This window comes from Pogoniulus pusillus, chromosome 3 (genome assembly GCF_015220805.1).
Source record: "Pogoniulus pusillus isolate bPogPus1 chromosome 3, bPogPus1.pri, whole genome shotgun sequence".
Lineage (NCBI taxonomy): Eukaryota > Metazoa > Chordata > Aves > Piciformes > Lybiidae > Pogoniulus > Pogoniulus pusillus.
In genome coordinates, this window is record NC_087266.1 from 17,317,781 (window position 1) to 17,331,732 (window position 13,952).

Below are 13,952 nucleotides of genomic sequence, written 5' to 3' on the forward strand. Positions count from 1 at the left end.
TTGTGATTGCCATGTTTCACTCGACAAAGGCACTGTACATCATCTTAAAAATAATTTAATTCTGTTCTTTCTTTTAAAAAATGACTTTTTCCTGACACAAATTAACAAACTTAAACTAAATGGTCACATTCTCTTTTTAATAAGCTCATACATATCTCTTACTAATTCGTTACTCTGTATTAGCCTTTTTTTCCCCTTTTTTAAACACAGAGGGAGAACCCAGCTTAGAAAACTGATTCTGCATTGAAACCTTTAAAACTGCCTCTGTATCCTCTATAGCATGGAAGAGGGGATAGTGTGTTGTGTTTTCCTTTTAAAATTCATTTCTTTGCATTTAAATCATGGAAACTTTAGAAAAAAATGGAAATGGTATTGCCTTAAACCTTGATCTTCACCTTTCCTTTAATATTTAGGCAAAACACAAGTTCTGCCAGCACTTGAGGCTGTCGTGGTGGGCCTGTAGGCCCAAAAAGAGGCTTATTTATGCCTTGCCTGGACATGTTTTCTGCCAGGACCCTTGGCTGTAAACAGGTTGTGTAAGCCATGCACACCCAGCTCGTGTCTCCCTGGGGCAAATCCATGTGATCCCCATATTTGGGAAAGTCCAGGCAAGAGCCTTCTGCCTATTATGGTAAGGTTTGACTAACTGCCAACCTGATTGGTCATTCTAGTGGCCAGAGGCCATTAATCTCGGCCCACAGTCAATAAATAGGGGTGCACAGGTAAACAACATACCCAGCCCAGCTCGGCTCTGGCCCTACCCACAGCTGCTCTGACCTTCACTTGTAGCGCTCAGCCGCTCAGACCTCATGCTCAGATGCCATTGCATAGCTCCGATGCTCAGAGGCTCAGACCTCATGCTTTGATTTAATCGCAGCTCACCTGCCTGCGTACCTTAGATGCAGAGCTCATTTAAGCCTGCACATATGCATACATATATAAGGAGCCTATAGCCTCCTAAGCCAGCTGTGCATATCTGCAAGCTATTGCGCTATCAGGACCAGATCCTGCATTAATTTACCTAGGGAGCTCAGACTCCTAGCAGCCACACACGTGGCCTGAAGCGGTGAAGAACCGTGCCAGAGACAGCACGGATATTCTCCTGCTCCTCACATCCTGCCAAGCTGATATCCCTGGACACAGCATCCAGAAGAAGACAGCAGCATCAAAGGCCAAGATCATCCCTTGCCAGGAGAAAAGGTTAGAGAAAGCCAATATTTCCCTAGAGACTGGGAAGATTTATCCTCTCCCCTCAAGCCACGAAGATTCCAGCCTCAAAGAGTCCACAGGCAGAGATTCCCTTGAGAATTGGACACTAGGTACAGGCTGTGACACAGCCCCGGAGGGTGATTAACAACTAATAACACTTGTGAGTAAAGGCTTTAATACCTCTGTAATGTAAGTTACCTCTGCCACAGAGCAGAAAGAGTTTCAGCCCTCTCTGCTGGGCAAAGAGCATAAAGATCCCAAACAGCATTAAGCCACGGGGAAAACTCCTCTCTCTGTTTATAGTTTGTATGTTTGCTAGTTAAATAACAGATTCCCTGTACATATTTTATCCTAAATTGTTTTCATAACTGTGTACTGAACTGAATATTAATATACAGTGGTTGGGGGTGGCAAGAGTTCAAAACATTGAATTTAATAAATTATATTTTTATATAAAATTTTATATCACCCCAATTAATTTCTCTCCTCTGCCAAATAGGCGTAGGTACCGAGAATCCCCCTCCGCAACAGAGGCATAGCAGTGAAATCAACCAGGTGGAGGTTTCAATATGGTAAAACTTACCATATTGCTGCTCAACAGATTGATTGCTTCACTTTGTCAAAACCAAATCACATTATTTCCAGAAGACAAACAAATAAAAAGTTTCCAAGAATAAAAGCAATAATTTATATATAAAAAGCAACTAATGATCCAGTTGCTGAAAGCTGAAATGCAAAAGTTCCAGAGAAAAGCTTCAAATGAGCCTTTAATTACAGGGTTAGGGAAAAGCAACCAGGAAAGATACAGAAAGAATAACTATCTTGCTGTCTAGCGCTCATTAGAGGTCTAAGACCTTGGGCTTACTGAAATGAAATGAGGATGAAACATTGTGTATTTTTATTTCTTGTAACAGTTGTGAGTATTTTCTTGTTTTATGTTTGCCAAGGCACATCTATGGGGTTTTAAATTCTTCTACAGGGAAGTAAGAAGTATAGCAGTCATTACAGCACTTCAAGAACCTAAAATTCTCTTGTCTTTTTCCAGTATTTGTCAGTGCAGTCATACTTGAGACAACTGTACAGCAACATACACGCCTTCCCCTGACTACCTGAAAACCAGATTTACCTCTCAGGGCTTATTTTCAGATCAAGGAACGTTGCAAAGCAAAGTTTCTTCCATTTCTGAACCCAGAGAGCAGAGAATGGAGCCTGTTACACTACTGCATGTGACCTGATGGGTTAATTCACTGGGCTCTAGTGACTGTGTAATACTATTACTGTTACAAATTTACTTATGTAAAAGCAATCTAAATTTAGAACCATAAAATTGTCAGGGCTGGAAGAGACCTCAAAGATCATCAAGTTCCAATTCCCCTGCCATAGGCAGAGACACCTCACACTAGATCAGGTTGCTCAGAACCACATCCAGCCTCACCTTAAAAACTTCCAGAGATGGGGCTTCCATGACCTCCCTGGGCAATCTGTTCCAGTTTCTCATCATTCTCATGGTGAAGAACTTCTTCCTAATATCCAATCTGAATCTACCCACTTCTAGTTTTGCTCCATTCCCCCCAATCCTATCACTACCAGAAATCCTAAAAAGTCCCTCACCAGGTTTCTTGTAGGCTCCTTTCAGATACTGGAAGGCCACCATAAGGTCTCCTCAGAGCCTTCTCCTCTCCAGACTGAATAGTCCCAACTCTCTCAATCTGTCTCAATAGCAGAGGTGCTCCAACGCTCTGATCATCCTTGTGTCCCTTCCCTGGACTGACTCCAGCATGTCCATATCCTTCTTGTAATAGGGGTTCCAGAACTGGACACAGTACTCAAGGTGGGGTCTCACCAGTGTGAGGTGATCAAAGAATGGATCAAGAAGTAGCATCAAAGAATGCAACTTTTCAAAAACACCATTTCAATAACAAAAACAGTTTTCCATGAATAGACAAATTACAAAAATACATTCAAATGATCTAACAAAAAACATTTGCGTGTACCTTGAAGTAGATTGGAGCCATATCTCCTACTTCTTTTGGAAGAGGAATGCATTCATACACCATGTGATACCTTTTCTTCATACTCATGTTTGTTTCCAGGAACACACAGTCCAACTCTTTAGCTTCAAACATTTTCACCAAGGCATTCCGGAAGGTCTTTAAATAGAGAGGAAAAAAAAGTATAATCTGAATTAACTTTTCACACCTTTTAATATAAAAGTTTAGGTAACTTCAGCAACAACACGCTCAAAATTTCATAATAAAATTGATAACAGGAGCTACTGTATAAGGAAAATTTTGTATTATTCAATTTAATATGTACCTTCCTATGCTACAAACTTAGGAAATTGAGAAAACTACAGTAAAATTCACATTATAATCAACACTATAAACTTAGTTTAATAAGCAATGTGAATTTTACAATTAAAATTAAAGGCACTCTTGAACTGCATAACCAACATGCTCCATAAAAGAATATGGCTTCAGCAACAGGTCCCAAGCTTGCAGTTTCTAAAAAGGTAATGTCTTGGCTTGTGTGATGGTTTGGGTGTTCCCCACCCTCCCGCAGTTTGGGAATCACCCAGACTAGACTCAGCCAGCTCTGGAAATTTGAATGAAGCTTATACTTACAGCTTAGCACAATATACAAGCAGATATTTACAGTATATACAGTTATAGACAGAAATACACAAGGTAAAATGTAATACAAAAACACAACTCCCTTCCCAGAAACCTGAGTCCCCAGGAGGGGCTCCCAACTGCCTTTCCACCTTCTCCCACCCCTCTCAACCTTCCCCCAGTCCCCAGGAAGAATGGAGGTTTGGCCAGAGGGTTAGGAAGCAAAGTGGATTAATCAGAGAAACAGCAGAGAGGCTAGAGAGAGAAAAAAAATGCAGCTCCGAACTCCCCAGCAGAAGAAGACAACTCCCCTATCTATGTTTGGATTCCTGTTCTTCTACCTCTTAGCAAGCCTATAAGTGAATAAGATATCACTCTTGTTTTCCTTTCACAGCCTGTAATTTAGTTCTTCTCACCAAAACATTCTAGCTAGCTTCAAACTAGCACAGCTTGTATTGTCTATATCACAGTATCACAGTATCATCAGGGTTGGAAGAGACCTCATAGATCATCAAGTCCAACCCTTTACCACAGAGCTCAAGGCTAGACCATGGCACCAAGTGCCACGTCCAACCTTGCCTGGAACAGCTCCAGGGACGGCGACTCCACCACCTCCCCGGGCAGCCCATTCCAGTGTCCAATGACTCTCTCAGTGAAGAACTTTCTCCTCACCTCCAGCCTAAATCTCCCCTGGTGTAGCCTGCGGCTGTGTCCTCTCGTTCTGGTGCTGGCTACCTGAGAGAAGAGAGCAACCTCCTCCTGGCCACAACCTCCCCTCAGGTAGTTGTAGACAGCAATAAGGTCACCCCTGAGCCTCCTCTTCTCCAGGATAAACAATCCCAGCTCCCTCAGCCTCTCCTTGTAGGGCTGTGCTCAAGGCCTCTCACCAGCCTCGTCGCCCTTCTCTGGACACACTCAAGCATCTTGATGTCCCTCCTAAACTGGGGGGCCCAGAACTGGACACAGTACTCAAGGTGTGGTCTAACCAGTGCAGAGTACAGGGGCAGAATGACCTCCCTGCTCCTGCTGACCACACCATTCCTGATGCAAGCCAGGATGCCATTGGCTCTCTTGGCCACCTGGGCACACTGCTGGCTCAAATAGATACCATTATCCTTTCACTACTGCTTCCAATTACATATCTAAAGAAGAAAACCAAAAAAATCCAAAACCAGTAACATTTCCATGAGGCATGATTGAGCTTTAAGGAAAATATTAGCATTGCCTCAAAAACAGACACAGCTATGATTATCACCTTCACTGTATGGAAGCTAACCATATGTATTACTTAGTATGCCTGGCCTCAACATAAGCTTACCAGTTTCCCTATGTAGAGATTAGGCGCTGCACCTATGCAAAGTGTATTTCCATCTCTAGTTCTGCTAGCTCTAGTGTAAGGGCTCACCATACACACAGCAGGCTCAGCAGCCACTTTTACTTGCTGGAGCTCTGGCTGCCAATGCAGATGGGCAGCTCTAACATGCTGTAGCTGTAAACTGTGATCAGATGCAGCAGAAAAACGAGCTGGGGAAAAAAGATCTGTGAAAAGAGGGGGCCTGGCACCTCCATCACCTGGAACCTGCAGTTCAGCTCAGGTACTCATTTTCAAACCCACTCTTCCTGCTTGCTGACTCTTGGCAGTTGGTATTTGCATCCAGCATATGCCAAAGCATCCTTCTATAGCTTATAACGTACATGGTGAACTAAATTATCAAGCACAAGGGATGATTTTTGGGACTTATTCAGACTTATTTTCAAGTGCACAGAGATGACATTGTGATAGGCTGATTTTTTTAAAAAATGTTTCAAAATCTTGAAAACTGCTTTAAAAAAAGCAGAGCAACCAGAGAAGGGCCACAAGGATGAGCAAAAGACTGGGAAGCCTGTCATATGCGGAGAGGATGAGATGTTTGTTCAGTCTTGAGAAAAGAAGGCTTAGGGAAGACCTCATCATCATGTTCCAGTACTTAAAGTGTGGCTACAAGGAGTCATATGGAAAAGATAAGGGTAAATTAGTCCACATGACTCCTGGGGAGATTCTGATTAGACAGAAGAGGAATTTTTTTCACATCTAGGACAATCAGCCATTGGAATAATCTCTGCAGCAAAGTGGTGAAGTCCTCAATAATGCATGCTTAAGATTTAGCTGGACAAGATGCTGGGTTATCTTGTCTAGAAAAGTAGTACAAGATGATCCTTGAGGTCACTTCCAATCTGGCATTCTACAATTCTGTGATATGTTAACCAGATTCTTCAAACCAAGCCATTCTGCCCTGAATTTTTCCTTCAAATAAGCTGCTCCAACGCTGTGACAAGAAAGCACTAGCACCACACCCCTCGGCACAATTAAACATAGGTAGAAGATATTGCCCAGTGAATAGATCTCAGTACCATGACTTCACTGCCCAGAGTGACATATGGCTCTGAATGAACAGCTCTCCCCATCTGCAGTAAGATGAGAGAAACTTTGAGCCCAAAGTTGGGAAAGTTCATTACTTAGGAGTTGCTACCTTGCAATATCAACTGAAATCCAAACCCACTGAAAAGCCTACAGTATCTGCAGATGTTAGCTGACATTTCCCAGATTGCACTGTCTTGTTTTTAAATACATTGCACATTTCCTCCAAACTCTGAGTGGGTAAAAAATATTTGACCACTCATTTTCATCCATAATGTAAGAATGTTCTGCACTTTAGTAGAATCAGAGAAGAGTTGCCAGGCTTGAAATTATGAACATAGGTACTTACTACAAGTGTATTATTATTGAAAACAGCATTACGTTAAGAAACTCTTAGAATATGAAACAGTTTCTCAGCTAACCTGGATTTCTTCCCAGATGTCTTCATCCAAAAGAGTGGCTGCAGTATGGTGCTGTAGGGGGGTTATCAGGCAGTGACCTTCAGTTAGAGACTGGTTGCTTGGTAGAGACAAATATACCTATAAAACCAAACGGAAACTGAAGTGCCTATTTCGCAAGTATCAAAAACTGAGGTTAAGAAATAGATTGTTTGCTAAATTCAAGCCAGTAGAAACCATTACTTCTAATTACAGCAAAGTTAATAGTGTTTTTAAAAAGGTTCCATTATCCATCAGTAGCTCAAAGGAACTAGTAGCATCCATGGGGTAATTCCACTAACAAGGCAGTATTATCAGTCTTACAGACCACCTGGTACCATAACCATTCATTATGAAATGGTCAAGGGAGGTTCTCCTACCCTTCTACTCTACCCTAGTGAGGCCACATCTGGAGTACTGTATGCAGTTCTGGGCTCTTCAGTTCAAGAGAAACAGGGAACAACTGAAGAGAATCTAACAGATGGCTATAAAAATGACAGGGGGACAGAAGCATCTTTTCTGTGAGGAGAAGATAAGAGACCTGGGGCTGGTTAGCCTGGAGAAGAGAAGACCAAAAGGCTCTTACCAATGCTTATAAGTATCTAAAGGGTGGGGCTGGATTGGGCCAGACTCTTTTCAGTGGTGCCAAGTGATAGGACAAGGGCTAATGGGCACAAATTAGAACAAATTAGGAAGTCCAATCAAAACATAAGAAAAACTTCTTTACTTTAAGAGTGACTGAGTACTGGAACAGGCTGCCAGAGAGGCTGTGGAATCTCCTTCTCTGAAGGCTTTCAAAGACCACCAGGACATGTTCCTGTGCAACTTGATCTAAGTGTATCTACTTTTGCAGAGGGTTGGACTAGAAGATCTTTGGAGGTCACTTCCAACCCTCACCATTCTCTGATTCTGTGACACTGATGACATTACATTTTTTTTACTGTAGGTATCTATCTCTATGCATGTTAATAAAATATTTTATACATGTAATGCATACATATATAGATATAGCTATGTGTATATATATTGTTAGATATATAGTATATACAAAGACTACATATACATACACAGATATATATTTGTATGCATTTATATCTGTATAGAGAAAATAATAAATGCAATGTACTGTAATAGATACCTAAGCAATTAATCCATTGGTCTACAAAAAGTTCTCAAGTGAAAAACATCAACAATAAATTAAAACTTTGGAGAAAGAATGACAAAGCCTGCAACAAGGATTTTTTTCAGACGTTGTAAGTCTAAATATTTATGTAACTTTTTAAAACAATTAGCAGAAACAGGAAGGTTCCCTGAACCAAACTTCTATTCTAAAGGATTTTAGGCTTTAAATGGAGTTCTCCACTTAATTTTCTTTGATGTCACCGAGATACAGTTCTTTACTAGTTTCAATCACACTGTACTGGAGGAAGCTTGGTCTTCCACAAATCCACCTAGAGTCTAATCTCTGCATTCAGATCTTTCATTATTGCTTCTGTCTTCCACAAATCCACAAATGTGAAGTTTTGATATCAAAGATTAGCTTTAAAATTCATGACAGATTTATCTATTTCTCCCTCAGCCTTGAGAAATTTGTGAATGCAATTGGAAGAACAAGGAAAAGAAGACACAAAAATAATTTCACAGAAGCAATTTTGTTCTTAATCTTGGGCAATCCTAACATCAATGTTGCTTTCCCTTATTTATTTTATTTTTGTATTTCTGTTAAATTGCTATTTTCTTACCTTGGTGCCAATTGCAATGATAAGATGTTTAGAAAGTTCACTGCTATCAAAGCAGTACGGACACTTTTCCATACGTGCGGCGAGCTGCTGATGCTCATGTATGGCTTTTCTTCTTTGTACTTCTTCCTCTTCCCCACTGCGTGCTCTTTTGGCTGCTTTGGAGACAAACATGTCATCCAGAGTGTAGTACTCTCTGTCAGTTTTTTCCATGAGCTGAAAGAGATGCACAGAAAAAATGCACATATATATAAGACAGAATACCTAGCTCTTTGTATGATCCTTTATTAAGAAGAGCACAAATTATACAAGCAGTATCTTCACTACTTTCTATATGGTGTCTGAAGCACATGGAATCATCAGGTACACCTCCCAAGAGCAGTTACACACAATCTTAGACAGCATACATATTAAAATACAGGTGTGTGACAGCGAGGAGAAAAGTGTATTACTATAACCCATCTCAAGGGCTTAGTTACTGTTATCGACATAACTTCAGCTTTAAATAGGCACACAATGTTTTAAATCATATATTACCAGATATTTTATTTCACTCCTCCCCCTTCTCTTCCTCTCCTATTAGAACTACCTATTAATACACGGCTTGTGAAATAACTAGACCATGAAACTGCACCTCATATTCATACTCGGTGAAAACATGCCAACAGTTATTCTGAATGAGCAATACTAAGCCATGAGCAATGAGAAATAAGCCATGAACCATGAGCCAATAAGCAATATTAAGTTATGAAGAAAAGTGCCTTAGTCTTCATGTTTAACCTTTGAGAGCACCTATTGATAGGTAAAGATAATCAACACAATGAGCACATTACCAGAAACAAGGCTGATCTGTTTTGTTGGTTTGTTTGTTCATTAATTGCTATAGTTCAGTTAAATGTGACATATTTAAAAGGAAACTCTGAAAATACTTCATTTGTTATGAAAACATGTCTGAGGTCAGCAGTATCTTACAGGATCTCAAGAGTGGAAACCCACAGAAAATGGGTATGTTTTACCTAGACAGTATTTAGAAAGGATGGAGTCTGTAGATGGTGGAACTGAAGGTGACTCGAGGTGAGAGAGTACATGGTAAGAAGGCAGGCTTATAGCAAGAGATATTGTATGGAAAGGAAGAGAATATGGGATCATGGGACTGAAACCCAAATGACAGTAGAGTTCTTCTTGTTTTCTTTTTTTAAAATCAGGTTGGAAAAGACTTTTGAGATCATCAAGTCCAACTTAACACTTTCTAACTAACTAAAAGCACTAAGAGCCTCATTCAGTCTCCTTTTAAACGCCTCCAAGTATAGCGACTCCACCACCTACACAGGCAGCCCATTCCAATGGCCAATTACTCTTTCTGTGAAGAACTTCTTCCTAACATCCAACCTAAATTTCACTACCCTTTGTAACTTGGAGAACACTTTTTTAACACATAGGTAGTATTATATTATTTTACTTTGCTGACAAGCAAACCTCATAGCATCTTGTAAAGATTAACTTTTTTAAGGACTTAGGAAGGAAAGCATTTATTCATTTTCTGCTTTGGCTTTTCCATATGACTCTAAGGTTATGTGCCATTAATAAACATTCAACACATGTAGCTAAAGCAAAGGTATAAAGTTTTCAAGACAATTATTAAGTTGGTTGGTTTTTTTTTTAATGAAATCCCAGTGCTGCAATACTTTATTTGATTGTAATTTTAATCTCCCTCTCAAAATGTTGTGGGGGAGGGGGGGAAGTGCACCATGGAGATTTCTTCAGGTGCTGGCCCTTCAGTCTTCTCGGCAGATTTATGTACAAGTAGTTTTGCTCCAAGAATTGATAACGAAATTGTAGAGCTGTCCTCACAACAAATCCCAATGTGTTTTACAATACTGACTGAGGTAGCCCTAGCAAAGGACTAATGCTGAAGGCATCCTAACTGAAGTAGTTTCCAAAAAAGACCCTCCCAAATATCCCTGGTGTACTTTGTGTATGTAATCTTATATACACTTAAAAAAACCAACCAACCAAAAAACCCCAAACTACATTCTACAGATTAGATAATTAGCTTCCCCACAGACAATAGCTCTTGCTTTTCCCAAAGACTGCAATTCACTAATGCGCTAGTTTGAAGCAGGGTAGAATGTTTTGGTAAGAACTAGATCATAGGCTGTGAAAGGAAAACAATGGTGATGTCTACTTCACTCACAGTCTTGCTGAACAAGAAAGGAAAACATTAGATAACACTCTCACCATTTTGTCTCACTCTCTGACTGAGCTGCATCTCCCTAACCTCACCTTCCATTTGGACTAACCCACCTTTGCTTCATAACCTCTTGGCTGAGCCTCTATTCTTCCTTAGGACTGGGGTAAGGATGAGAGGGGCAAGGGGAAGGTGAGGGGTGGTTGAGAGCCCCTCCTGGGGACTCAGGTTTCTGGGAGGGGAGTTGTGTTTCTGTATTACTTTTACCTTGTATATTTCTGTATATACTGTAAATATCTGCTTGTATATTGTGCTAGCTGGAAATAAATAGCTTCATTCATATTCCCAGAGCCAGCTGAGACTAGTCTGGGTGAGTTCTAAAGTGGGGGGGGCAGGTAACACCCAAACCATCACAACTAATATCACCAATAGCTTACTCTGAATAAGCTCAGCACTTCCTTACCAAATGACTGAGGAGCAGCCTCCTTAACATTACTTTATTTAGCTGTAATGCATTTAACTGTTTATGCACATTTCCCATTGTAAGCCACTAAAGACTAAAATCAACAATTCAAGAGATCTGCTCCATTCTTGCTCTGTTTTACTGCAATGATGTAGTTCTATATTTAAAATAAACAGGAGATTCCTGACCTTTAGAAACTATTTACTTGTTTGACTGTCAAAAATCAAGTCTGTTCTTCCATCAAATAAGCACAAGACAGATAAAATTAGAACTCCAGCAGCAGAAACACCAATAAGCACTACCTGGAGAATGACCCCACTTTGTTACTACCAAAAGTAAAAGTTTACTGTTTACTTTGGTTTATTTTTAATAAAAAAGTCTAACATGAGAATGCAAGCACACAAGACACCTGCCAAAGAAAAGGCAAAGTGGAAATCCACACACCTTAGCTATCATGACTGTCACAATGCAGCACAGAAAATTATGATGATCTTGTAATGCCTGCACTTAAGAGTTATGGAAATCCATAGTTTGTTATGTATAATCTCTTTTAAGTAATACTACTTTTCAAAACACCTTAAAAATATTCTACAGATCTTCTTGTGATCAAATAAGTATTCATCCTATTAGTAGGCAAACTAGATGGTGTCTTTTTTCTAACAGTGGATAAAGTACTGTATACTGTGAGACGTCTGGGATTCAAGAGAATGCAGTAAAGTGCTGTTTAAAGACCAGACTTCATTTCTCCTTGTACACTCATAACTAGCAGAAGATTACTACATTTTAAATGGAAATTCAGCAAGACTAAAAAGAAACTATGCCGCTCTTCTTCAGGAGTTGCACTTTTTTTGCATCATGTTTGAGGCAATGTGGAAAAAAATAGTCATCATTTGAAGATTCAAACCTAAGATTAGGTCTGTAGCAAATATAAAGCCCAATACATGACCCTGAGTGGAGTGAATGAAAAGAAGAGCAATTCAGGAGGGTTAAAAGGGAAAAAACACAAGCTACAATTGCAATTTAAAAAATGGGGGGGGGGGGGGGGGGGAGGGAATTAAAAAAGCCACACCAACCAATCAGCCCTCGGCAAAAGCTGAATAATAGTGATAAAGACTCTCCAGTTGCACCAGAGAATTTTCTTTGTGTTTTCTGGAGATCCAGCAGTGAAATTTCTGGATTCAAAATTATAAGCCCTCAAAGTAAAGAAAAACAGTAGGAAATATTAAATAAGACTTTGACTTCTAATATTACTAAGCCATATATATATATGTATGTGTGAGTGTGTGAAATCACATGCATTTATCACCCATTCAATGTAAGCTCCCAGTACAGCCTGGATCCCACTCAAGGTATGTGAATCAGGCTGGAGTAAGAAGTCAGTGGAGAGTTTTTAAAAATTCCCCATTTTTCATGGAAACTAAAAGATGCATAGAAAAGTTCTTCAATACCACAAGAGGCCCTATGAGCCAGATAACATTGCACTTAGAATCATAGAATCATAGAATCAACCAGGTTGGAAGAGACCTCCAAGATCATCCAGTCCAACCTATCACCCAGCCCTATCCAGTGAACTAGACCATGGCACTAAGTGCCTCATCCAGTCTTCTGGTTTAAGATCTGTATTGGTTAACAGAATTAGATGAAGCACAATGGGGAAGGAAACAGACTAAATGTAAACTTACTTTGGAGAATTAAAGGAACAAGAAAAGGTAGGTAGCAATGCAGCATTTAGGGGAACGGGACAGTTTGGGTGTTACCTGGCCTCCCACACTTTAGAAATCACCCTGACTAGACTCAGCTGGCTCTGGAAACTGAATGAAGCTTTTATATTTACAGCTTAGCACAATATACAAGCAGATATTTACAGTATATACAGTTATATACAGAAACATACAAGGTAAAAGGTAATACAGAAACACAACAGCCCTCCCAGAAACCTGAGTGCCCAGGAGGGGCTCCCAACTGCCCTTCCACCTTCTCCTCACCCCTCTCTACCTTACCTTGTGCCCAAGGAAGAATGGAGGGTTGGCTGGGGGGGTGGGGTGTGTAGGAAGCAGGTGGATTAATCAGAGAGATGGAAGGTGAGGTTAGAGAGATGCAGCCCAGAGCCCAGACAGAGAGCAACTCCCTTATCTATGTTTGGATTCTTGCTCTTACACCTCTCAGCAAGCCTATGGGTGAAGTAAACATCACCACTGTTTTCCTTTCACAGCCTGTAATCTAGTTCTTCTCACCAAAACATTCTAGCTAGCTTCAAACTAGCACAGGGAAACATGCTACACTAAAGGGGTATTTTAGGGAAAAAGTCTTCACAGGTCATTTCCAGTTTATCTCTATCGTAGTGACTCTACCAGCAAGTACCAGCAAATTATAGATCAAATTGCAATACTAACAGAAAATAAGAAGGAATGCAAGACAGTTCAAGAAACCAACACCCCAGCTTCAAAGACATTAAATAAGTGCTTGAAATTACTTAAGTAGAGTCTAATAAAAATTATTTAAAACATTTCAACCTTCTCATGCAATTAAAAAAGCCTTGTCATTAATAATTCATGTCCAATTGGATGCCCTCCAAGCAGTTGAACCTTCCCTTGAAAACCAGACAGGGACAAAGTGGAAAAATAACTCCTTATTTTTCCCCTTTTTTGTACCTTTAAAGAGTTTATGAGACTTTTACTCAAGTCATAAATCTAGCATATCAATGCACAGTGCCAGTATGCTGCAGTTCTGAGACACAGACCAAGTTACAGATGGTCACTCTGTCCTTGAATCTTTATTTCTTGCCATGTTTTATCCTACCCTTTAGATGATTTTAAAGAGTGTTAAAAGGGGATATATCTTCAACTCCAAAAGCAACAGCCATGAAAGGAGTAAGAATTTCTTTGCAACTCCCAGTGTTCTTTCAA

At 40.1% G+C, this 13,952-nt stretch overlaps 1 protein-coding gene across 1 annotated transcript in view; it reads right to left on the reverse strand.

Moving 5' to 3' along the window:
• The window catches only part of CWF19L2 (CWF19 like cell cycle control factor 2), a 74,238-nt gene that overhangs the window by 4,400 nt on the left and 55,886 nt on the right, over positions 1-13,952 (reverse strand). Inside the window, exons 13-15 of the mRNA XM_064170958.1 lie at positions 8,399-8,611; positions 6,642-6,758; positions 3,204-3,359 (exon numbers count right to left, since the gene is read on the reverse strand). Of these exons, the coding sequence (XP_064027028.1) occupies positions 3,204-3,359; positions 6,642-6,758; positions 8,399-8,611 (486 nt within the window). The remainder of the gene's footprint in view (positions 1-3,203; positions 3,360-6,641; positions 6,759-8,398; positions 8,612-13,952) is intronic.